Raw genomic sequence first — 24,363 nt, 5'->3', positions numbered from 1 at the left:
GAGGTGTGTAACTGTGCCGGTTCCCAATGTTCGTGTGTCCAGAACCTGGATAGGAAAAGGAAAGGAGACCCGGCATGAGGTTAAGTTCAGGGAGGAGCCGAGAACCAGGTCGATGAAGTTCCCAGCAACACCGGAGTCCACTAGAGCTGTAGAGACAACACTTGAGGGTCAGCCAGCGAAATAGGAACCGTAAAGGGTTTGGCAGAAAAAGATGAAAATGGGGTACTCACGCCTAACCTGGGAGATGGAAAGTCATGGGGCCACCTCTCTGCTCTAGTGGACCCTGGATTAGGGCGTAACGGACACCACTGAAGCTGGTACAGCTCCTAGCCGCAATAGGGACAGAGCCCTAGCTGTCTCCGCCGATGCCGCAGAGAGGTGTGGCCCCTCCATGTTTTCAGGCTCTGCCTCAAGACAGACAAAGGAGGGAGGCGAGTGACGAGGTGGACACCGGCGCTCCCGCAGAAGGTTATCCAGACGGATGGCCATCGAGATGAGCGTCCAAGGAAATATTGTCATCCTGACATGCCAACTCCATCAGACCGCCTCGCACTGTCCATTCGGAAAAGAGTGCGGAGAGCCGGCTCATTCCATCCACTGTAAGCTGCTACAGTCCGAAAGGTGAGGGCGTACTCCGCATCGGTCTGGGCACCCTGCCAGAGCTGAAAAAGTCACCTCCCTCGCTACCCTCTGGAGGATGGTCGAAGACCGCCATGAACAGAGCCATGAACCTCTTATAGAAACCCAGCTCCTCCTCTTCTCTCTCCCAGATGGCTGTAGCTCACTCCAACCTGTCCAGTCAGCAGGGAAATGACTGTGTTAACCTTGGACCTCTTGGTGGTGGGGGCTCCCGTCTGATAGGTGAAATAGAGGGAGCACTGGAGTAGGAAGCCACGGTTTTGATAGAATGCCGTCATATTTTTCCCAAAGGGATAGTCAGGCATCGCTGACCTGAGTGGACGGCTGGGGGACGGGCTGACTGTGACAACCCATGGTAGGAAGCCCTCTGATAGGGAAATGGAGAACCTCGCTGGTGGTGTCGAGGCGGTGGAGAACGTGGAGGACCTCCTCTATGGCCGTACCCAGTTTCGCCAGCTGGTCATGGAGTAGATTGTTTGTTAACTGTCTGGAAGAGAGTTGAATCTTCTGCTGATTCCATATTGTTGAGGTGTTATTCTGTAACGTATACGCCGGGAGTCAGGAAACAAGTGCTGAAGGTGAGTTTATAATAGAACCGATGCAGATGAACAAACATGAGGAGCATACTGAACGTGAGAGAAAACAATAACACCTAGTGACTGAAGACAACTGAGGGATAAATAAAGGAGTAATCAAGGAGGGAATGGTGACCAGGTGTGTGTAATGATGGGGAACAGGTGTGCATAATAATGAAGTCGGGGCCGGTAGTTAGTAGACCGGCGACGTCGCACCATGGAGAGAGGGAGCAGGAATAGGCATGACACATAAGTATTCCGATCCCTGAGTCAATACATGTTTGAATCACCTTTGGCAGTAATTACGGCTGTGAGTCTTTCTGGGCGCTGACAAGATGGGTCCGACAGATTTGGTCGCCTCGCTTCAGGTCCTTATGTGTTATTTCTTACATTGTTAGCCCAGGCAATCTCAAGTGTTATTACATACAACCCGGAAGAACATATTTGATATTAAAGCGATGACAACTTACCAACATTACGACCAGGAATACGTCTTTCCCGTAGCGGATCCTTTGTTCGGACCTCCATCCTGGACATGGGATCTTATCCCAGAGGCCGACCCAAAAGAGGCAGACTCCGCAGGAGAGGCAGACGGAGCGGCCTACTGGTCAGACTCTGAAGGCGAGCACACCGTCCACCACTCCCGAGCATATTACTCACCAATGTTACTCACCAGGTGAACAAGGTGGAGGAAATTAGGGCATGAGTTGCCTTCCAGAGAGACATCAGAGATTGTAACATTCTCTGCTTCACGGAAACATGGCTCACTCGGGATATATTGTCAGAGTCGGTACAGCCCCCCGGTTTCTTCATGCATCGCGTCGACAAACAAACATCTCTCTGGTAAGAAGAATGGCAGGGGTGTATGCCTTATGATTAACGACTCATGATGTAATCACAACAACATACAGGAACTTAAGTCCTTTTGTTCACCTGACCTAGAATAACTTACAATCAAATGCTGACAGCATTATCTCCCAAGAGAATTATCTTCGATTATAGTCACAGCCGTGTATATCCCCCTCAAGCAGATACCTCGTCGGCCCTGAAATAACTTCATTGGACTCTATGTAAACTGGAAACCATACATCCTGAGGCTGCATTTATTGTAGCTGGGGATTTTAACAAAGCTAACCTGAGAACGACACTTCCTAAATTCTATCAGCATATCGAATGCGCAACACGGGGTGCTAGCATTCTGGATCATTGCTACACTAACTTCCGCGATGCATACAAAGCCCTCCCCCGCCCTGCCTTCGGCAAATCTGGCTATGACTCCATTTTGTTGCTCCTAGCCTATAGACCGAAACTAAAACGGGAAACGCCCGTGCTCAGGTCTGTCCAACGCTGGTCTGACTAATCGGATTTCACGCTTCAGGATAGCTTCGATTATGTGGACTGGGATATATTCCGGATAGCCTCAGACAACAACATTGACGTATACGCTGACTCGGTGAGCGAGTTGCAAGGCGACTGGAAACAGGACCGAATACAAACAGTGCAGCTATTCCCTTCGCAAGGCAATCAAACAAGCAAAGCGTCAGTATAGAGACAAAGTAGAGTCGCAATTCAACGGCTCAAACACGAGACGTATGTGGCAGGGTCCACAGTCAATCATGGATTACAAAAAGAAAACCAACCCCGTCGCGGACATCAACTTCTTGCTCCCAGACAAATTAAACAACTTCTTTGCTCGCTTTGAGGACAATACAGTGCCACTGACATGGCCCGCTACCAAAGCCTGTTGGCTCTCCTTCTCCGTGGCCAACGTGAGTAAAACATTTAAACGCGTTAACCCTCGCAAGGCTGCCGGCCCAGACGGCATCCCTAGCCCCGTCCTCAGAGCATGCGCAGACCAGCTGGCTGGTGTGTTTTATGGACATATTCAATCAATCCCTATCCCAGTCTGTTGTCCCCACATGCTTCAAGATGGCCACCATTGTTCCTGTTCCCAAGAAAGCTAAGGTAACTGAACTAAATGACTCGCCCCGTTGCACTCACTTCTGTCATCATGAAGTTCTTTGAGAGACTAGTCAAGTAGCATATCACTTCCACCCTACCTGATACCCTAGACCCACTCCAAATTTCTTACAGCTCCGAAAGGTCCATTGACGATGCAATCGCCATCACACTGCACACTGCCCTATTTAAGTACCCTCCAAACTCGTCATTAAGCTCGAGATCCTGGGTCTCGACCCCGTCCTGTGCAACTGGGTCCTGAACTTTCTGACGGGCCAGACCCCAGGTAGTGAAGGTAGGAAACAACATCTCCACCCCGCATCTCCACCCCAACAATGGGGCCCCTCAAGGGTTCGTTCTCAGCCCTCTCCTGTACTCCCTGTTCACCCATGACTTCATGGCCATGCATGCTTCCAACTCAATCATCAAGTTTGCAGACGACACTACAGTTTTTGCACATTTATTATTTAAAAAAAAATTCAAGCTCAGGGCCTCTCGAGTGGCGCAGCAGTCTAAGGCACTGCATCACAGTGCTTGAGGCATCACTACAGACCTGGGTTCGATCCTTGGCTGTGTTGCAGCTGTTGTGTTCATTTCATGGTAATTAATTCTGTGTTCCCGGTCCAAAATGACCACCCCATTATAGTTTATTATAAATCCATAATAATGCATATATTATCACCGAATGTTGTGTTAGATCTTTTTATCAACTTAGGTTTTTGTGAACATTTACAAGTTTTTATCTTCTATTTGCTATTTTCTCCTCCTCACCAGTGTCATGATCAAGGATATGATCAAGAGCCTCACATACAGTATATAGTTTGGTCATTGTGCTGCCACAAAATGAATTGTGAGCAAGGCCTCAAAAAAGCTTTATATACCAGAGCTGCAAGAAAAGTGCTATATATTATTGAAACAATGTTGCGATTGTAAGAATGCCAACAGGTGTGAATCCCGTGGGGGAAAGATTCCATTGGGGGAAGGTTCCCGTGGGGGTTGCCATGGATGCCAAGAAGGGGAGTGAGGTGTGTGTGTGTGTGTGCTCAAACACACATGCATGTGGGGGTCTGGGAGAGGAAGTGTGTCCATTAGAGGTCGACCGATTATGATTTTTCAACGCCAATACCGATTATTGGAGGCTCAAAAAGCCGATGCCGATTAATCGGCCAATTTATTATTATTTTTTGTAATAATGACAATTACAACAATACTGAGTGAACCCTTATTTTAACTTAATATAATACATAAATAAAATACATTTAGCCTCAAATAAATAATGAAACATGTTCAATTTGGTTGAAATAATGCAAAAACAAAGTGTTGGAGAAGAAAGTAAAAGTGCAATATGTGCCATGTAAGAAAGCTAACGTTTAAGTGCCTTGCTCAGAACATGGGAACATATGAAAGCTGGTGGTTCCTTTTAACATGAGTCTTCAATATTCCCAGGTAAGAAGATTTAGGTTGTAGTTATTATAGGAATGATAGGACTATTTCTCTCTATAGGATTTGTATTTCACATACCTTCGACTATTGGATGTTCTTATAGGCACTTTAGTATTGCCAGTGTAACAGTATAACTTCCGTCCCTCTCCTCACTCCTACCTGGGCTCGAACCAGGAACACATCGACAACAGCCACCCTCGAAGCAGCGTTACCCATGTAGAGCAAGGGGAACAACTACTCCAAGTCTCAGAGCGAGTGACGTTTGAAACACTATTAGCGCACACCCGCTAACTAGCTAGCCATTTCACATCGGTTACACCAGCCTAATCTTGGGAGTTAACAGGCTGCTGAACGCACGAAAGTGCTGTTTGAATGAATGCTTACGAGCCTGCTGGTGCCTACCACCGCTCAGTCAGACTGCTCTATCAAATCATAGACTTAATTATAATACAGTAAACACACAGAAATACGAGCCATAGGTCATTAATATGGTCGAATCCGAAAACTATCATCTCGAAAACAAAACGTTTTTTTCTTTCAGTGAAATACGGAACCGGTCCGTATTTTATCTAACGGGTGGCATCCCTAAGTTTAAATATTCCTGATACATTGCACAACCTTCAATGGTATGTCATAATTACGTAAAATTCTTGCAAATTAGTTCGCAACGAGCCAGGCAATGAACGCAAGAGCAGTGACACAATTTCATGTTAGCAGGCAATATTAACTAAATATGCAGGTTTAAAAATATATGCTTGTGTATTGATTTTAAAGAAAGGCATTGATGTTTATGGTTAGGCACATTGGTGCATTAACAGTGCTTTTTTCGCAAATGCACTTGTTAAATCATCACCCGTTTGTCGAAGTAGGCTGTGATTCAATGAGAAATGAACAGGCACTGCATCGATTATATGCAACGCAGGACACGTTAGATAAACTAGTAATATCATCAACCATGTGTAGTTAACTAGTGATTATGTTAAGATTGATCGTTTTTTAAAAGATAAGTTTAATGCTAGCTAGCAACTTACCTTGGCTTCTTGCTGCCCTCGCGTAACAGGTAGTCAGCCTGTCATGCAGGCTCCTCGTGGAGTGCAATGTAAGGCAGGTGGTTAGAGCGTTGGACTAATAACCAGAAGGTTGCAAAAACGAATCCCCGAATCCCCTCTGAACAAGGCAGTTAACCCCCGTTCCTAGGCCGTCATTGAAAATAAGGATGTGTTCTTAATCTGACTTGCCTAGTTAAATAAAGGTGTAAAAAAAAAAAAAAGAATTGCCAAATCGGTGGCCAAAAATACCGATTACCGATTGTTATGAAAACTTGAAATCGGCCCTAATTAATCGGCCATTCCGATTAATCTGTCGACCTCTAGTGTCCATCTGATGAATGGGCGTGTGCCTGAACTCAATTTTATACACTAATTGTAGTCTCACCCATGAATTTCTAATGATCGGTCATTTTTGACCGGGAACACCACAGGTGTACAAAAGTTAAATAAAACCCAACATTTTATGAAAATCATCAAAATGTATTTTGTGTGTTCAGATGCCCTGTGTGGACAAAGTCATGGAAACTTATGACAATCAGATTAAATAATTTACATTTTTCAGAGCGAACTCGACCAGAACACAGCAGGAGGGTTAATGCCCATGATTTTGGAATGGGATGTTCGACTTTTGTCCATGTAATGTACATGAATTCCATATCAACTTTTGATGTGACCGGAAAAACTTTTATTTTAGATTACTAGGGTTATCATTCAGTGAAGGCAGTACTGATTAATACTCCCACATTGTAAGTACTGTGTTATTCAAAATGAATCAGGCACAATTGTAACCAGGAACATCCACTTGTATCTTCTGAGTTGAGAACAGCTGATGAAATAGGATGATTTTAATGTTAGCAATATGTTTTCTTTCTGTAATTACTTTGTCATACACTACCGTTCAAAAGTTTGGGGTCACTTAGAAATGTCCTTGTTTTTGAAAGAAAAGCTCTTTTTTTTGTTGTTGTCCATTTTAAAATAACATCAAATTGATCAGAAATACAGTGTAGACATTGCTAATGTTGTAAATGACTATCGTAGTCGGAAACGGCTGATTTGTAATGGAATATCTATATAGGCGTACAGAGGCCCATTATCAGCAACCATCACTCCTGTGTTCCAATGGCATGTTGTGATAGCTAATCCAAGTTGATCATTTTAAAAGGCTAATTAACATCAGGAAGAATTTGGAGAGGAACCCAATTGGACTCGATATTTGGCGACAAGCCACATTTTATTCTGAAAAAGGAAACAAACTCCTTTATATGAAACTGAAATGTCAGGAAAACCAAGTCAGGAAAAGGAAATGGGTCTACATATTATCAGTTGAGTTTCTTTCTATGGATTCTTCTGTATTTCTGGGTTCTATTTAATCCAGTAAATTGCTACACAATGAAACACTGCAGAATCAGGGAATCTCTGTGCTATGTGATAGCAGGAACCTCAATGCCGTACCAGCAGACATTCCATCATTGGTGAGAACTGTAACAAAGAAGAACATTTCACAGATAAAAAGTGAGGACTTTAAAGATCTAACGATTCTCAAAATGTTAATAATGTAGAGCAACTGGATCTCTCATGTGGAGAATGGGTCTTTTTCAGACCTGGTGGCTCTAGAGCAGCTTAATCTGGCCTTTAAAAAACTTGCGTCCCTCTCAGACCAAATGCTTAAGAGCCTGGATAACCTCACAGTACTATACCTGGATAACAACCACATCTCAAGTATCTCAGCATCTTTTCAGTTACTCTTCAGCTTGAAGGTACTGAAATTAACCAGCAACAAACTGCATTGTTTCAAGGAGCTTCAGCACATTTTACAATTACCAAGCTTGCTGAAGTTGTTCATTGGGAACAACAGCTTGACCTCTTTGCAGTCACAGGAAATATCAAATAGGTCAATAGGGCTGACAGAGCTGGATCTATCCAGGAATCCTCTGGAGATCTTCAGTGTCACAGCAGATATTTTTCCCTATCTTAAGAATTTAGACCTCTCCTTCTGTGGCATTAATGGAAGCATGGAATGGGATGTAGCGGACAGGTATTTTCTGAGGAATGTGAGCAGTCTCGACTTGAGTGGCATTCATATGTCTTTACAGGGGATTAGTTCAGTGCTCCAGAGCATCAACTTTTCTTTGGCATCTCTGGGGCTGGATAAAATAGGAAGAGATAATCTCATTAATGTAGCCTGCCACATACCTACACTGAAGACACTCCGATTGCAATGTAATAACTTCAGTACTGTCTCTGACAAGCTTCTGCAGTCCTGCACACAGGTGACTGACCTGGACATATCAGGTAATAATATTACTGACTTGTCAGAAGCCGCTTTTCGATCAATTAAAGGTCTTAAAACTCTGAGACTAGACAATGACGGCCTCTCTTCTGTGCCGAATGCTACAAGGAATCTCCCCACATTGAAAAAATTGGATCTCAGCTACAACATCATCAAAACTTTAGGCTGCTCGGATTTCTCCAATCTAAGAAGACTCGAAAAACTCTATCTTAACAACAATTTAATCTCAAACCTTGAAGGTTGTGTTTTCCAGGATTTAAGGGCCTTAAATAGCCTGACACTTAGAAGGAACCGCATCCTAAACTTGGGTGATGCTTTCACAAAGGGTTTGCAACATTTAAAGAGCTTGGATTTAGGATTCAATAAACTAACTAACATCAGAACAAAGTACTTCAAAAGCTTAAGATCACTTGAGGATTTGTCTTTATATGACAATCAAATAAAGACACTGGAAGATGGGGCCTTTGTGGGTTTGGCCAAACTTAAAAATCTTGTTCTGCTAAACAATGTTATAGGTAAAAGTGAAATCCGAGGTGCTGTGTTCAAAGGACTGAGAAGCTTAAAAACTCTCAATATGGCTTCCAATGCTATCAAATATGAAAAAGAGGAACTACTCCAACCACCACCCTTCACTGACCTGTCATCTCTGGAAAACCTCTACATGTTTAGTCAGCAATTATAGTAAGTACAGTTGAAATCGGATTAACAAATTATAGTTTTGGCAAGCCGGTTAGGACATCTACTTTGTGCATGACACAAGTCATTTTTCCAACAATTGTTTACATTCACTGTATCACAATTCCAGTGGGTCAGAAGTTTACATACACTAAATTGACTGTGCCTTTAAACAGCTTGGAAAATTCCAGAAAATTATGTCATGGCTTTATAAGCTTCTGAAAGGCTAATTGACATCATTTGATGTGGATGTATTTCAAGGCCTACCTTCAAACTCAGTGCCTCTTTGCTTGACATCATGGGCAAATCAAAAGAAATCAGCCAAGACCTCAGAAAACAATTGTAGACCTCCACAAGTCTGGTTCATCCTTGGGAGCAATTTCCAAATGCCTGAAGGTACCACGTTCATCTGTACAAACAATAGTATGCAAGTATAAACACAATGGGACCACGCAGCCGTCATACCGCTTAGGAAGAAGACGCGTTCTGTCTCCTAGAGATGAACGTACTTTGGTGCGAAAAGTGCAAATCAATCCTAGAACGACAGCAAAGGACCTTGTGAAGATGCTGGAGGAAACAGGTATAAAAGTTTCAATATCCACAGTAAAACGAGTCCGATATTGACACAACCTGAAAGACCGCTCAGCAAGGAAGAAGCTGCTGCTCCGAAATCTCCATAAAAATGCCAGACTACGGTTTGCAACTGCACATGGGGACAAAGATCGTACTTTTTGGAGAAATGTCCTCTGGTCTGATGAAACAAAAATAGAATTGTTTGGCCATAATGAGCATTATGTTTGGAGGAAAAAAAGGGAGGCTTACAATCCGAAGAACACCATCCCAACCGTGAAGCACGGGGGTGGCAGCATCATGTTGTGGGGGTGCTTTGCTGCAGGAGGGACTGGTGCACTTCACAAAATAGATGGCATCATGAGAAAGGAAAATGATGTGGATATATTGAAGCAACATCTCAAGACATCGGCCAGGAAATTAGCTTGGTTGCAAATGGTTCTTCCAAATGGACAATGACCCCAAGCATACTTCCAAAGTTGTGGCAAAATGGCTTAAGGACAACAAAGTCAAGGTATTGGAGTGACCATCACAAAGCCCTGACCTCAATCCTATAGAACATGTGTGGGCAGAACTGAAGAAGCGTGTGCGAGCAAGGATCCTACAATCCTGACTTAGTTACATCAGCTCTGTCAGGAGGAATGGGCCAAAATTCACCCAACTTATTGTGGAAGGCTACCCGAATCGTTTGACCCAAGTTAAACAATTTAACCTGTTAGGGCTAGGGGGCAGTATTTACACGGCCGGATAAAAAACGTACCCGATTTAATCTGGTTACTACTCCTACCCAGTAACTAGAATATGCATATAATTATTGGCTTTGGATAGAAAACACCCTAAAGTTTCTAAAACTGTTTGAATGGTGTCTGTGAGTATAACAGAACTCATATGGCAGGCAAAAACCTGAGAAGATTCCTTAAAGGAAGTGCCCTCTCTGACAAGATCTTGTTCTTCTTGTCTCTGTTTATTGAAGACTGAGGATCTTTGCTGTAACGTGACACTTCCTACGGCTCCCATAGGCTCTCAGAGCCCGGGAAAAAGCTGAATGATGTCATTCCAGCCCCAGGCTGAAACACATTTGCGCTTTTGGCAAGTGGCCGATAAGAGGATAATGGGCTTAGGCGCGCGCGTGCACGAGTCGATCCCGTGCTTTATTTTCTTTCGTCTATTTACCTAAACGCAGATTCCTGGTCGGAATATTATCGCTTTTTTACGAGAAGAATTGCATAAAAATTGATTTTAAACAGCGGTTGACATGCTTCGAAGTACGGTAATGGAATATTTAGAATTTTTTTGTCTCAAACTGAACTTGAGTCATTAGATTTTAGCATAGAAGCTAACCTCACTCAAGTCTGTTTCTTAAAACTTCTTTGGGCTAGGCCCCTTTTTTCTCAATTTCTGCCTGAATGACGTGCCCAAAGTAAACTCCCTGTTACTTACCTGAAGCCATTGGAAAGAAAACACTTTGAAGTTTGTAGAAATGTTAAAATAATATAGGAGAATATAACACAATAGATATGGTATGAGAAAATCCAAAGGAAAACCCAACTGGAAATTTTGTTTTTGAGAGCCCATGCTCTTTCAATGGAAAGTATAGAGGCGTACTGAATTCTAGCTCCCAGGATGCAATTCCTATGGCTTCCCCAGGGTGTCAGCAGTCTATGTTCAAGCTTTCAGGCTTGTAGCTTCCAAAACTAATAAGAAATATCAGTTTTAGTTCAAGGACACAGTCTTGGAAATTTCTGTAGCTGCGCGCGATGAAGAAAGAATGCACCTGCTACAATCGGTTTCCTATTGAACATACTTCTTTCCGTAAGAAATATTATAGTTTGATTACATTTTAGGGTATCTGAAGAGTATATAGAAACTTATTTTGAAGTAGATTTTTGGAGTAGATTAGGAGTAGATTTTCGGATTCCTTTCTCTGCATGTTGAACAAGTGGATTACTCAAGTCGATGGCACCAACTAAACAGACTTTTTGAGATATAAAGAAGGATTTTATCTAACAAAACGACACTACATGCTATAGCTGGGACCCTTTGGATGACAAATCAGAGGAAGATTTTCAAATAGTAAGTGAATATTTAATCGCTTTGTGAATAGCGATTAAATATTTCACCGGAAGTTGTCCTGCTAGCGGAATGCCTAGCCCCAAGAAGTGAGACAGATTGAAATTACATGGACCAATGAGACAGTGGTGCACTCGCTCCCAGCCTTAACTCTCCTGGATATGCAAAGGAATCCTGTCATCTGTGACTGCAGAAATGCTTGGTTTGTTCATTGGACGGAGAGAAACAACCAAACACAAGTTGCTTATACCCATGACTATCCATGTAGCTATCCAGACGATCTAAAGAACACTAAACTGTTGCACCTGGACACCCAGGTGCAAGATTGAATCCCCGAGCTGACAAGGTACAAATCTGTCGTTCTGCCCCTGAACAAGGCAGTTAACCCACTGTTCCTAGGCCGTCATTGAAAATAAGAATTTGTTCTTAACTGACTTGCCTAGTTAAATAAAGGTAAATTTAAAAAAAATACTCCTGTTCAATAGACATAGGCGTCTTCTACTTCATCTCAAACACTTCTCTGGTCCTTCTCCCCCTGCTGGGGTCCTTTTATCTATCATCTCTTGAGGTGGCAGGTTGTATATGCCTACCTCCTCTTCCTGGCTTATCTCCATGACCCCATTCTCACTGGGGTGGAGAGACGGTGACATTGAAAACTGTCATGCTCTGATTTTATATTCTATTTTTGGTTTTACTTTAAAACATTAATTCTATATATTAAATGATTCATTAAGAATTAGCATTGGTTAATGTTATTCAATCTAATGATTTCATAGGCCTACACTTGCTAAGTTACATGTGTTGATTTCTATTAACCTATCTTTAACTATTGGTGGTTGTCACAGTATCCACAGAAAATGGTGCCCCTCCTCGGCCGGGCGGCGCTTGGCGGTCGTCGTCGCCGGTCTGCTAGCTGCCACCGATCTATGTTTCTGTGTTCTTTGTGTTTTGTCTGTCTAGGTCCACACCTGTTTCCTTTTCTGTCATTAGTAGGGGGGGGGGTATTTAGTTTGTTCCTTTGGGTTTGTGTTTTGTGCGGGATTATTTGTTTGTCAGCGGGCAGTGGTGTTGTACGTTGTGTTTTTCTCCAGCGTTTATATATTGGAGTATTGATTCTAGCCGGGCTGCGCCCCGTGCATATTTTTTCCTCTTTATTGGATTACCTGTTTCCCTTTTGGGGTATGTGCGATCCCTGTGCTTTTGATTCACCTAGTGTGTTGGGTGTCAATAAACTTCGGCCTACCGGACAATAGTATCCTGCATTTGACTCTGCTCCTTCCTCCTGCCCTAAATATCTGTGACAGTGGTTGTTTTTAGCTTTTTTTGGTGAACAATTGTCTTTTATTGGGTCACAAGGGGAATGCAATCATAAAAATAAAATTACAATTTTCCCCCTTTTTTAAACTTATATATTTTTTTTACTTACACACCTTCTTACCCATTCCAAACATACCCCCGGCGCTACACTAGAATATATACAGCAAATTTATTTGCTAATACGACACCATTTAAGTAAGCATTTTACATCACATCCAGCAGTTTAGAGATTCGAGGCAGCTACTTTCCATAGGTCACGGTATGGGCTTTGAGCCTGTTTTACATGAAATCTTACAAGCGGTGTCCAGTACGATCTATGACAAAGTTTTTAAAAAATGAAGTGACTGTTTGGGTTATTTGTGTGAAATATATTCTCCCAGACATTCGCCCAATCAATAGCTTCATCATCAACAGCCAAATCATTTACCCATGCTTTAACCGTTGAAAGATCTTTCTGCTTTAATCGTTGAGATGAGCATTAATAGCAGACCAAATCTTTGTACTGGAATGTAAATATCCACTCTATCACTTGGTGCCTTCCCAAATTTGTACCTCATGGGACCCCATAGGCACGAAGTGTTGACCGTAGTATATAGAAAGAATGACGACCCTTGCAAAACGAAGACCCCTTTTGCAGAACAGGCTCTAGACTCAAATGGTTTATTACCGGAAGTAATAACCTTGTTATGCCATAGGGGGGTATGGAGGTGCCATTTCCAGTTAATACCTACACACTTCTCAACCTTCCTAAAATTCTCTATTGTATTAGAATTCATAGGACCAAAATACAGCATGCATTTCTTATTAGATATATCAGAATATAACACATCCTGCAATCTAGTAGGTGAAACAAGTTCTTCCTCAATAGTTCTCCAAGAGACTGATGTAGACTGATCAAACCATGATCTAAGTGGGCGTAATTGGAGAGATTGGTGGTAAATACAAAATGTTGTAATGCAAATCCACCATTACACTTCTGTCGTTGTAACACGTCAAACCTAATCTTCGGATGTTTGCCATTCCAAAGGTATTTACCTATACGTTTATCAATCCTTCCCCAATAGCCTACTGGTGGAGGGATCGGGATCATCATGCTCAGGAAACTAAAACGTGGCAACACATTGATCTTTATGGTAGCGACCCTAGTTTGTAAAGAAGCAGGCAACTTCTCCAAAACGGTTAAATCTCGTTCAACCTCCCTGTAAATTTTCTCATAATTAAACTTCACCAGACCATGCAGGGATGTTTGTATACTAATACCCAAATAAGTGGACTGTGTTTTCATAGGAATTGTTGATGGAAGTGAAACTTCCTTTGCCGCTTCATTCAGTAACATTAATGCTGATTTTGTCCAAGTTATCTTATACCCGAACAGCAATTTGAATTCTTCAAATGTGGATAATAAATATGACATTGAATTCTGAATATCTGTCATATATAGATGAGTGTCACATCTAGTCCCACTCCTCTCCTCCGTTACGAGGAGAATATCATCCGCATATAGTGATATGATATGAGAGGAAGATTTAATCAGTATAGGAGAAGCAACTACATTCTGCCTTAGAGGTAGTGCTGAAGGATCTAGCGACATAATGAATATCGTTGGGGATAGGCCGTCTCCTTGTCTACATCCCCGAAAAATAGGGAATGGACTTGAGCGCATGCCATTAGTAGAAACCATAGCAACAGGGTTAGCATATAAAACACAAACCATATCGATAAAATTCTTTCCCAAACCAAATTTCTCCAAGATAGCCCACAAGTACTGCCATTCAAGCCTGTCAAAATCCTTCTCGACATCTAGAGACAGCACAGCGCACGGTGTGTCCTGCTGTTGTGTTTCATGTACTACCTGCATTATTCAACGGACGTTGAATAATGCCTTCCTTCCCTCTCCTCCTCTCACCTTCCTTCCCTCTCCTCCTCTCTCCCTGCTTTATCCCCTTTCCATTCAATCTCTCCACCTCTGTCCCCCTACAATACTCCTCTCCTGTCTCCACCTCTGAAATGAAATTATTGTATTGAGCCACTGTATGAGAATTTAACATTACAGCAAATGTGAAAAACAATATAACAGATTCTGATAAAGCACAACTCTGGGTGACCTCATACCAGGTCATTTGAAGTTTGTTATATAACAACTAGTTCAGGCTGTTGCGAAATCCTGCACGGAGCCTTCACCGTGCGCTGCCACTTTAAGAGCGCATCAGCAGTCAGAAAGGAGGAAATACAGGTAGATCTTCCGGCACTCTGGGAGGTAGCTCTCGGTTGGCGCGCCAGTTTGATTGTAGTGTGCAAGGCTGCAGAAGTCTTGCTTATTTTCAGCGTGCTGAGTTTGTAAAGTGTTTAACTCTATCATCGGTGTTACCGCTCTAGATCTGTGTTGTTAACTTATCTTTTCAGTTATTGACCTCATGGATTAGTAGGTACCTTGTTGGAAAGCTTTGCCATACAAACAAACAAACAAACAAACAAACAAACAAACAAACAAACCATCAGATGGACAGACAGTGCAACTGCAAGCCTGAAGTCCACAGCTAAGTCTCTTTCTTTCTTTCTTGCTGTATTGATGTGGGGTGGTACTATTGACATGTGGCCTTTGTTTTGTCTATTAACACACCCCCCCCATGCATACCCTCTGCACTCCTCCACTGGTAGGGTGGTACTATTGACATGTGGCCTTTGTTTTGTCTATTAACACACCCCCCCCATGCATACCCTCTGCACTCCTCCACTGGTAGGGTGGTACTATTGACATGTGGCCTTTGTTTTGTCTATTAACACACACCCCCATGCATACCCTCTGCACTCCTCCACTGGTAGGGTGGTACTATTGACATGTGGCCTTTGTTTTGTCTATTAACACCCCCCCCCCATGCATACCCTCTGCACTCCTCCACTGGTAGGGTGGTACTATTGACATGTGGCCTTTGTTTTGTCTATTAACACACACCCCCCCATGCATACCCTCTGCACTCCTCCACTGGTAGGGTGGTACTATTGACATGTGGCCTTTGTTTTGTCTATTAACACACACCCCCCATGCATACCCTCTGCACTCCTCCACTGGTAGGGTGGTACTATTGACATGTGGCCTTTGTTTTGTCTATTAACACACACCCCCCATGCATACCCTCTGCACTCCTCCACTGGTAGGGTGGTACTATTGACATGTGGCCTTTGTTTTGTCTATTAACACCCCCCCCCATGCATACCCTCTGCACTCCTCCACTGGTAGGGTGGTACTATTGACATGTGGCCTTTGTTTTGTCTATTAACACACACCCCCATGCATACCCTCTGCACTCCTCCACTGGTAGGGTGGTACTATTGACATGTGGCCTTTGTTTTGTCTATTAACACACCCCCCCCCATGCATACCCTCTGCACTCCTCCACTGGTAGGGTGGTACTATTGACATGTGGCCTTTGTTTTGTCTATTAACACACACCCCCCATGCATACCCTCTGCACTCCTCCACTGGTAGGGTGGTACTATTGACATGTGGCCTTTGTTTTGTCTATTAACACACCCCCCCCCATGCATACCCTCTGCACTCCTCCACTGGTAGGGTGGTACTATTGACATGTGGCCTTTGTTTTGTCTATTAACACACACCCCCCATGCATACCCTCTGCACTCCTCCACTGGTAGGGTGGTACTATTGACATGTGGCCTTTGTTTTGTCTATTAACACACACCCCCCATGCATACCCTCTGCACTCCTCCACTGGTAGGGTGGTACTATTGACATGTGGCCTTTGTTTTGTCTATTAACACACACCCCCCCCATGCATACCCTCTGCACTCCTCCACTGGTAGGGTGGTACTATTGACATGTGGCCTTTGTTTTGTCTATTAACACACACCCCCCATGCATACCCTCTGCACTCCTCCACTGGTAGGGTGGTACTATTGACATGTGGCCTTTGTTTTGTCTATTAACACCCCCCCATGCATACCCTCTGCACTCCTCCACTGGTAGGGTGGTACTATTGACATGTGGCCTTTGTTTTGTCTATTAACACACACCCCCCATGCATACCCTCTGCACTCCTCCACTGGTAGGGTGGTACTATTGACATGTGGCCTTTGTTTTGTCTATTAACACACACCCCCCCATGCATACCCTCTGCACTCCTCCACTGGTAGGGTGGTACTATTGACATGTGGCCTTTGTTTTGTCTATTAACACCCCCCCCCCCCCCATGCATACCCTCTGCACTCCTCCACTGGTAGGGTGGTACTATTGACATGTGGCCTTTGTTTTGTCTATTAACACACCCCCCCATGCATACCCTCTGCACTCCTCCACTGGTAGGGTGGTACTATTGACATGTGGCCTTTGTTTTGTCTATTAACACCCCCCCCATGCATACCCTCTGCACTCCTCCACTGGTAGGGTGGTACTATTGACATGTGGCCTTTGTTTTGTCTATTAACACACCCCCCCATGCATACCCTCTGCACTCCTCCACTGGTAGGGTGGTACTATTGACATGTGGCCTTTGTTTTGTCTATTAACACACCCCCCATGCATACCCTCTGCACTCCTCCACTGGTAGGTAATACAGATTAATGTAAATCCTCTAATATTGATGACTGCGTTCTTTCTTGTAAATTGTTTCTCTGAAGTTGCCGTTAAATTGCTCTGCCATTTATTATTGTGTGAGTTATTATTTATTATTGGTTGGGTTACCCCTGTGCTGTGATGTGTGTTTTATATGGTGTGTCTTATCTTTTCTCTCCACTGGCTATGTGACAAACAGGCTACACTCTAGACAGTCTCTTCTGCTGATGTGTGTGGGTCTGGTAGTGGTACTCTCTCTATCCTACTATTTTCCTTTCGGCATGGTTAATACCTGCCTGGCGCCCCAACAAAATCTTTATCTTTACCCCTCTCTAACAATACCACTACATGTTTTCTTATTCCTTGATAACCTTCTGTTAGTAAAAAACAAGGCCAACTGATCGCGAGGAGCAAGTTACACAGGAAATAGACTGTTCCTTGACTGTTAGTATGCGGTCTCAATATGGGAGTTATAAGGGCATAGTATGTTCTACAGGAGCTGAAAGGGTTAATGGGGAAAGTGAAGCAAGTTTTAGAACAGAAGTAAAATGGCATGTGACTGAGGAACTACTTGAGGGAAATGTTGCGTATTCCATGATCACATTATAACTACTGTAAACCCTTGTTAGAGTGGAGAAGCATATGTCCTCTTCTGCTTATGGTGAGTAAAACAGAAAAAAGCTATATATTTTCACATTTTCTCTGTCTTGTTTAACAGCTTTTGTTCAGTTTGACTACTTCAGTATAGTATTATTTACCATTATATGAAGTTAACAGTTTAGGAACCAAGTTGGTTAATTGGATTACCCATAAGTAGGGCTGTCAAATGATTGATTAATGTATGCAATTATATGATAAACTCTGGTCCATATAGTTATTCGTCATCATGTGACATGACCAAGGAAACGTCTTTTAGGTTTCTAGGGTTATGTGATGTCTTTCAGTGAATACAGTATTGATTAATACTATTACATGGTAAAAACTGCAGTAAGTAAATATTAATCAGGCACAATTATAACCAGGAAAATCCACTTGTATCTTCTGATTTGGGCACTAGAACAACTGATGAAATATGATTGTCTTATTTTTTTGCAATCTGTTTTCATTCTGTAATTAACGAAAGTCATATGTCCTCCACCTATGATGACAGTTATTTCAAATGTTTTGTATTTGTCTTTTATTTACATTAGATCTCAAGTAGCCTATAAGTCAAATACATCAGGAAGAGTCTCGAGAAGAACCTCATTGGACTCCATTTGTTGGTGGCAAGCCACTTTTTCTTCCAAAAAAGGAAACAAAACCCCTTAATATGGAACTGAAAATAACCATGTCAGGAAAAGGACATGGGTGTACATATTCTCAGTTGAGTTTCTTTCTATGCATTCTTCTGTATTTCTGGGTTCTATTTAATCCAGTAAATGGCTACTCAATGAAACACTGCAGAATCAGGGAATCTCTAAATATGTCTGTGCTATGTGATGGCAGGAACCTCAATGCCGTACCAGCAGACATCCCATCATTGGTGAGAACTGTAAACATAGCAAAGAATAACATTTCACAGATAAAAAGTGAGGACTTCAAAGATCTAACGATCCTCAAAATGTTAATCATGTACAGCAACAGGATCTCTCATGTGGAGAATGGGTCTTTTTCAGACCTGGTGGCTCTAGAGCAGCTTAATCTGGCTTTTAACAAACTCACGTCCCTCTCAGACCAAATGTTTAAGGGCCTGGATAACCTCACAGTACTGCACCTGGATAACAACCACATCTCAAGTATCTCATCATCTTTTCAGTTACTCTTCAGTTTGAAGGTACTGAACTTAACCAGCAACAAACTGCATTGTTTCAAGGAGCTTCAGCACATTTTACAATTACCAAGCTTGCTGAAGTTGTTCATTGGGAACAACAGCTTGACCTCTTTGCAGTCACAGGAAATATCAAATAGGTCAATAGGGCTGACAGAGCTGGATCTATCCAGGAATCCTCTGGAGATCTTCAGTGTCACAGCAGATATTTTTCCCTATCTTAAGAATTTAGACCTCTCCTTCTGTGGCATTAATGGAAGCATGGAATGGGATGTAGCGGACAGGTATTTTCTGAGGAATGTGAGCAGTCTCGACTTGAGTGGCATTCACATGTCTTTACAGGGGATTAGTTCAGTGCTCCAGAGCATCAACTTTTCTTTGGCATCTCTGGGGCTGGATAAAATAGGAAGAGATAATCTCATTAATGTAGCCTGCCACATACCTACACTGAAGACACTCCGATTGCAATGTAATAACTTCAGTACTGTCTCTGACAAGCTTCTGCAGTCCTGCACACAGGTGACTGACCTGGACATATCAGGTAATAATATTACTGACTTGTCAGAAGCCGCTTTTCGATCAATTAAAGGTCTTAAAACTCTGAGACTAGACAATGACGGCCTCTCTTCTGTGCCGAATGCTACAAGGAATCTCCCCACATTGAAAAAATTGGATCTCAGCTACAACATCATCAAAACTTTAGGCTGCTCGGATTTCTCCAATCTAAGAAGACTCGAAAAACTCTATCTTAACAACAATTTAATCTCAAACCTTGAAGGTTGTGTTTTCCAGGATTTAAGGGCCTTAAATAGCCTGACACTTAGAAGGAACCGCATCCTAAACTTGGGTGATGCTTTCACAAAGGGTTTGCAACATTTAAAGAGCTTGGATTTAGGATTCAATAAACTAACTAACATCAGAACAAAGTACTTCAAAAGCTTAAGATCACTTGAGGATTTGTCTTTATATGACAATCAAATAAAGACACTGGAAGATGGGGCCTTTGTGGGTTTGGCCAAACTTAAAAATCTTGTTCTGCTAAACAATGTTATAGGTAAAAGTGAAATCCGAGGTGCTGTGTTCAAAGGACTGAGAAGCTTAAAAACTCTCAATATGGCTTCCAATGCTATCAAATATGAAAAAGAGGAACTACTCCAACCACCACCCTTCACTGACCTGTCATCTCTGGAAAACCTCTACATATTTAGTCAGCATTATAGTAAGTATAAGAGACAGTCTTATCTACCTTCCAACTTTCTTGAAGGTCTGAAAATGTTATCAGAGTTCCAAGCAGGGAATCTTCATATTATGTCCCTGCACCCTGACGTATTCATTTACACACCCCAGTTGTTGTCCCTTGATATCAGCCAGAATTGGTTCAAAGCCCTCTCCCCAGAGCTCTTTCACCCAATCCCCAAGCTCAAAAGACTCACCGTCTCCAAAACTAAACTTGAGTCATTAGATTTCCTTATAGAAGCCAATCTCACTCAAGTTCATTTCTTAAAGGTGAGACAGAATGAAATTACATGGACCAATGAGACAGTGCTGCACTCTCTCCCAGCCTTAACTCTCCTGGATATGCAAAGGAATCCTTTCATTTGTGACTGCAGAAATGCTTGGTTTGTTCATTGGGCTGAGAGCAACAACCAAACACAAGTTGCTTATGCCTATGACTATCCATGTAACTATCCAGACGATCTCAAGAACACTAAACTGTTGGACCTGGACACCCACTCCTGTTCAGTGGACCTAGGCGTCTTCTACTTCATCTCAACCACCTCTCTGGTCCTCCTCACCCTGCTGGGGTCCTTTATCTATCATCTCCTGAGGTGGCAGGTGGTATATGCCTACTACCTCTTCCTGGCTTATCTCCATGACACCAAGCGGAGGAACAGACAAGCTCCTCATCAGTACGATGCCTTCATTTCCTACAACACCCATGATGAATCCTGGGTCATGAGGGAGCTGCTGCCAGAGTTGGAGGGAGAGCAGGGCTGGAAGTTGTGTCTTCACCACCGGGACTTCCAGCCAGGTATCACATATTTAGCACAACAATTGGTCATTGTATTGAAATGCATTGTTATTTCAGACATTTTAGATGAATATTCTGGATGTAACACAGGCTTGTGTGAGTGACCTGCATCCAGTACAGCATTAAATGCCATCTGAAACAGGAAGTTGCATAATACTAAGATTGTACAAATTCAGTTGCAACACGTAGTCAGCTGGTGTGTCCCAGTAACTACATACACTTACAACTAGTAGGTACATTGTCAAAAATCACTGCTTACAAAGGATTTGTTTCTCACCATGTTCCACAGGTAAACCCATCATAGAGAACATCACAGATGCCATCTACAGGAGCAGGAAAACCATCTGTGTGATCACCCACCGATATCTGGAGAGCGAGTGGTGCTCCAGAGAGATCCAGGTGGCCAGGTTGGTTTAATGTCTTTCTATTTATAGTTGTATGACTGTCCAGGGGTTTGTTTCCCTGAAGCTTCATAGCTAATATTCCCTTTTTTTCTCTCAATGTCCTAGACCCACTCCACTCATAGATCAGCAAAGTGCTTTATTTGACCGATGTTGTTTCTATATCAACAGACAATTGACATTCTAATATCGATTTGATAATTTTTACACTCTTGTGGCTTTGCGTCTGGGTTGTCGAGAGATAACTATGTGCGATGTGGTTAGCTTCAGGTATGATGTTTTTTGGAAAATCACACCGTGTATGGGACTTGGGTTGTCTACGCAAACACTGAAATAAGACTGCTCTCTCCAGCTTCCGTCTTTTTGATGAGCAGAAGGATGTGCTGATCCTGGTGTTTCTCGAAGAGATCCCAGACCACCAGCTCTCACCCTACCACCGCATGAGGAGGCTGGTGAAGAGACGCACCTACCTGAGCTGGCCAAGAGTTGGGGAGGACACAAGGGTCTTCTGGCAGAAACTCCAGGTGGCTTTGGAGACCAGGGACTTGCCTGCGGAAGAGAACCCCATCCTCACCGGGGTGGAGAGACAGTGACATAGACAACTGTCATGCTCCGATTTAAATTCTATTTTTTGTTTTACTTTTAAATATTTATTTTATATGTTACATGATTGAATAACATTAACCAATGCTAATTCTTAATTAATCCAAGGTTATAATTGGCCTACACTTGCTTAGTTAAATGTGTTGATCTTTTTTGTGTGTGTGTGTAGATCAGCTTTAATATTGCATATAGGTTAATGGAAGCTATGATGTAATTGTCTGCATCACTTCCAATCCCCCATATATTTTTAAATATATATTTCCTTCATTACCGTCTAACCCTACCACTCCTCCCCCATTTGGAGAAACTAGTGAACAATACTGCTTAGGCCTGTACTTCCAGCTTATGCACTAGCGTTCAAAAGTTTAGGGTCACTAAGAAATGTCCTTGTTTTTGAAAGAAAAGCTATTTTTTTGTCCATTAAAATAACATCAAATTGATCAGAAATACAGTGTAGAAATTGTTAATGTTGTAAATGACTATTGTAGCTGGAAACGGCGGATTTATTTTTTATGGAATATCTACATAGGCGTGCAGAGGCCCATTATCAGCATCCATCACTCCTGTGTTCCAATGACACGTTGTGTTAGCTAATCCAAGTTTATCATTTTAAAAGGCCAATTGATCATTAGAAAACCGTTTTGCAAATAGGCTAGCACAGCTGAAAACTGTTGTGATTAAAGAAGCAATAGACTAGTTGAGTATCTGGAGCATCAGCATTTGTCGGTTTGATTACAGGCTCAAAATGGCTAGAAACAAAGGACTTTCTTCTGAAACTCGTCAGTCTATTTTTGTTCGGAGAAATGAAGATTATTCTATGCGAGAAATTGCCAAGAAACTGAAGATCTCGTACAACGCTGTGTACTACTCCCTTCACAGAACAGTGCAAACTGACTCTAACCAGAATAGGAGGAGGAGTGGGAGGCCCAGGTGCACAACTGAGCAAGAGGACAAGTACATTAGAGTGTCTAGTTTAAGAAAACGACGCCTCACAAGTCCTCAACTGGCAGCTTCATTAAATATTACCCGCAAAACACCAGTCTCAACGTCGACAGTGAAGAGGCGACTCTGGGATGTTTGGCCGACAGACATGTTCCTTACTTTTTTCCCCTTCCACTTTCTTCTTCCAGTTTTGCGGTAATGCTGCAAATAGTTGGTTGTAATTTTGGGTAGACCAGACATATGTTCCATATCCATATCCATATGTTTTTATTTGCTGCATGTATGACATAACTACACCAGTCATATTTATGAAATCCTCAATTACTATATTTGAGTTTAACCACAATAATTGTTGTATTTTTTAGTTCTGTCTTTTCTGGTGGATTCAATTGAAATTATAACCAACTTTCTATGTCATTTTTAAAAAATAGTGATATTTGGGAGATTTGTTTTTCAAATAACTGAAAGTGAGAGTTTTTAATCTGAATATAGGGAAAAAGGCCTTTCTTGAACATAGGGTGAGCCATTCTTACTAATTTGCTAGAGAACCAGTTTGGATTTAAGTATGACTTTTGTATGACTGAAGCCTTTCATGAGAGGTCTAATGCTTTAATATTTTATCATTTTTGCCCTCTGAATTCATTTTCATTATGTGTGTATATAGGCACGTTTAATTTTGTCTGGCTTACCGTTCCAAATAAAATTGATTTATTTTGTCATATAATTTTAAAAAAACTGTTTGCTAGGTGTAGGCAAGACCATAAGCAAATGGGTAAACTGGTATATGACTTGTCACGCCCTGACCTGAGAGGGTTTGTTTCTCTATGTGGTTAGGTCAGGGTGTGGGGTGGGCATTCTATGTTTTATTTTCTATGTTTTGGCTGGGTATGGTTTCCAATCAGAGGCAGGTGTCTATCGTTGTCTCTGATTGGAAGCCATACTTAGGCAGCCTTTTTCCACCTGTGTTTGTGGGATCTTGTTTTTTGTATTGCTGTTAGTAGCCTGCAAAACTTTTCGTTCGTTGTGTTGTTCATTGTTTTGTTTTTTTGCCGGTTCACCATTAAATAAAATATGATGAACCCAACCCACACTGCACCTTGGTCTACCTTTAACGACGGACGTTACATGACTAAAGAGTGAATCAGGGTATTTCTTCCGCAAATAGAAAGGTATTCACCTTTCAATGGTAGCAAGATCTTATCTATTTTTGCTAACTTTCTATTAAAATTTATTGGAGTGTGAAGTGATTTCGGGATATGTATACCGAGTATGTCCACATCACCATCAGACCATTTTATTTGTAAACTACATGGTAATGTAAAAGTTTTATTTTTTAGTGATCCAATATGTAATATAGTACATTTCTCATCATTTGGTTGTAATCCAGAGAGGTTAGAAAAGTATCTAGATCCTCTGAGGCT

General features: G+C 42.2%; 1 protein-coding gene and 1 pseudogene across 1 annotated transcript; both read left to right on the top strand.

Annotated features, from left to right (window-relative positions):
• The first annotated feature begins 493 nt into the window (after positions 1 to 493).
• LOC115148864 (toll-like receptor 13) lies at positions 494 to 11,917 on the top strand (annotated as a pseudogene).
• Positions 11,918 to 20,099: 8,182 nt separating this feature from the next.
• Positions 20,100 to 22,443, top strand: LOC115148856 (toll-like receptor 13). Its single transcript, XM_029691145.1, has 4 exons — positions 20,100 to 20,183; positions 20,471 to 20,996; positions 21,286 to 21,403; positions 21,750 to 22,443. The coding sequence occupies exons 1-4, from the start codon at positions 20,100 to 20,102 to the stop codon at positions 21,988 to 21,990; spliced, it is 969 nt and encodes a 322-aa protein (XP_029547005.1). The 3' UTR covers positions 21,991 to 22,443.
• Positions 22,444 to 24,363: the final 1,920 nt, after the last annotated feature.

The sequence above is a fragment of the Salmo trutta genome, chromosome 2 (genome assembly GCF_901001165.1).
Source record: "Salmo trutta chromosome 2, fSalTru1.1, whole genome shotgun sequence".
NCBI classification, from domain to species: Eukaryota; Metazoa; Chordata; class Actinopteri; order Salmoniformes; family Salmonidae; genus Salmo; species Salmo trutta.
The sequence above is the reverse complement of the archived record's forward strand: the minus strand, read 5'-3'. Positions and strand labels throughout refer to the sequence as shown.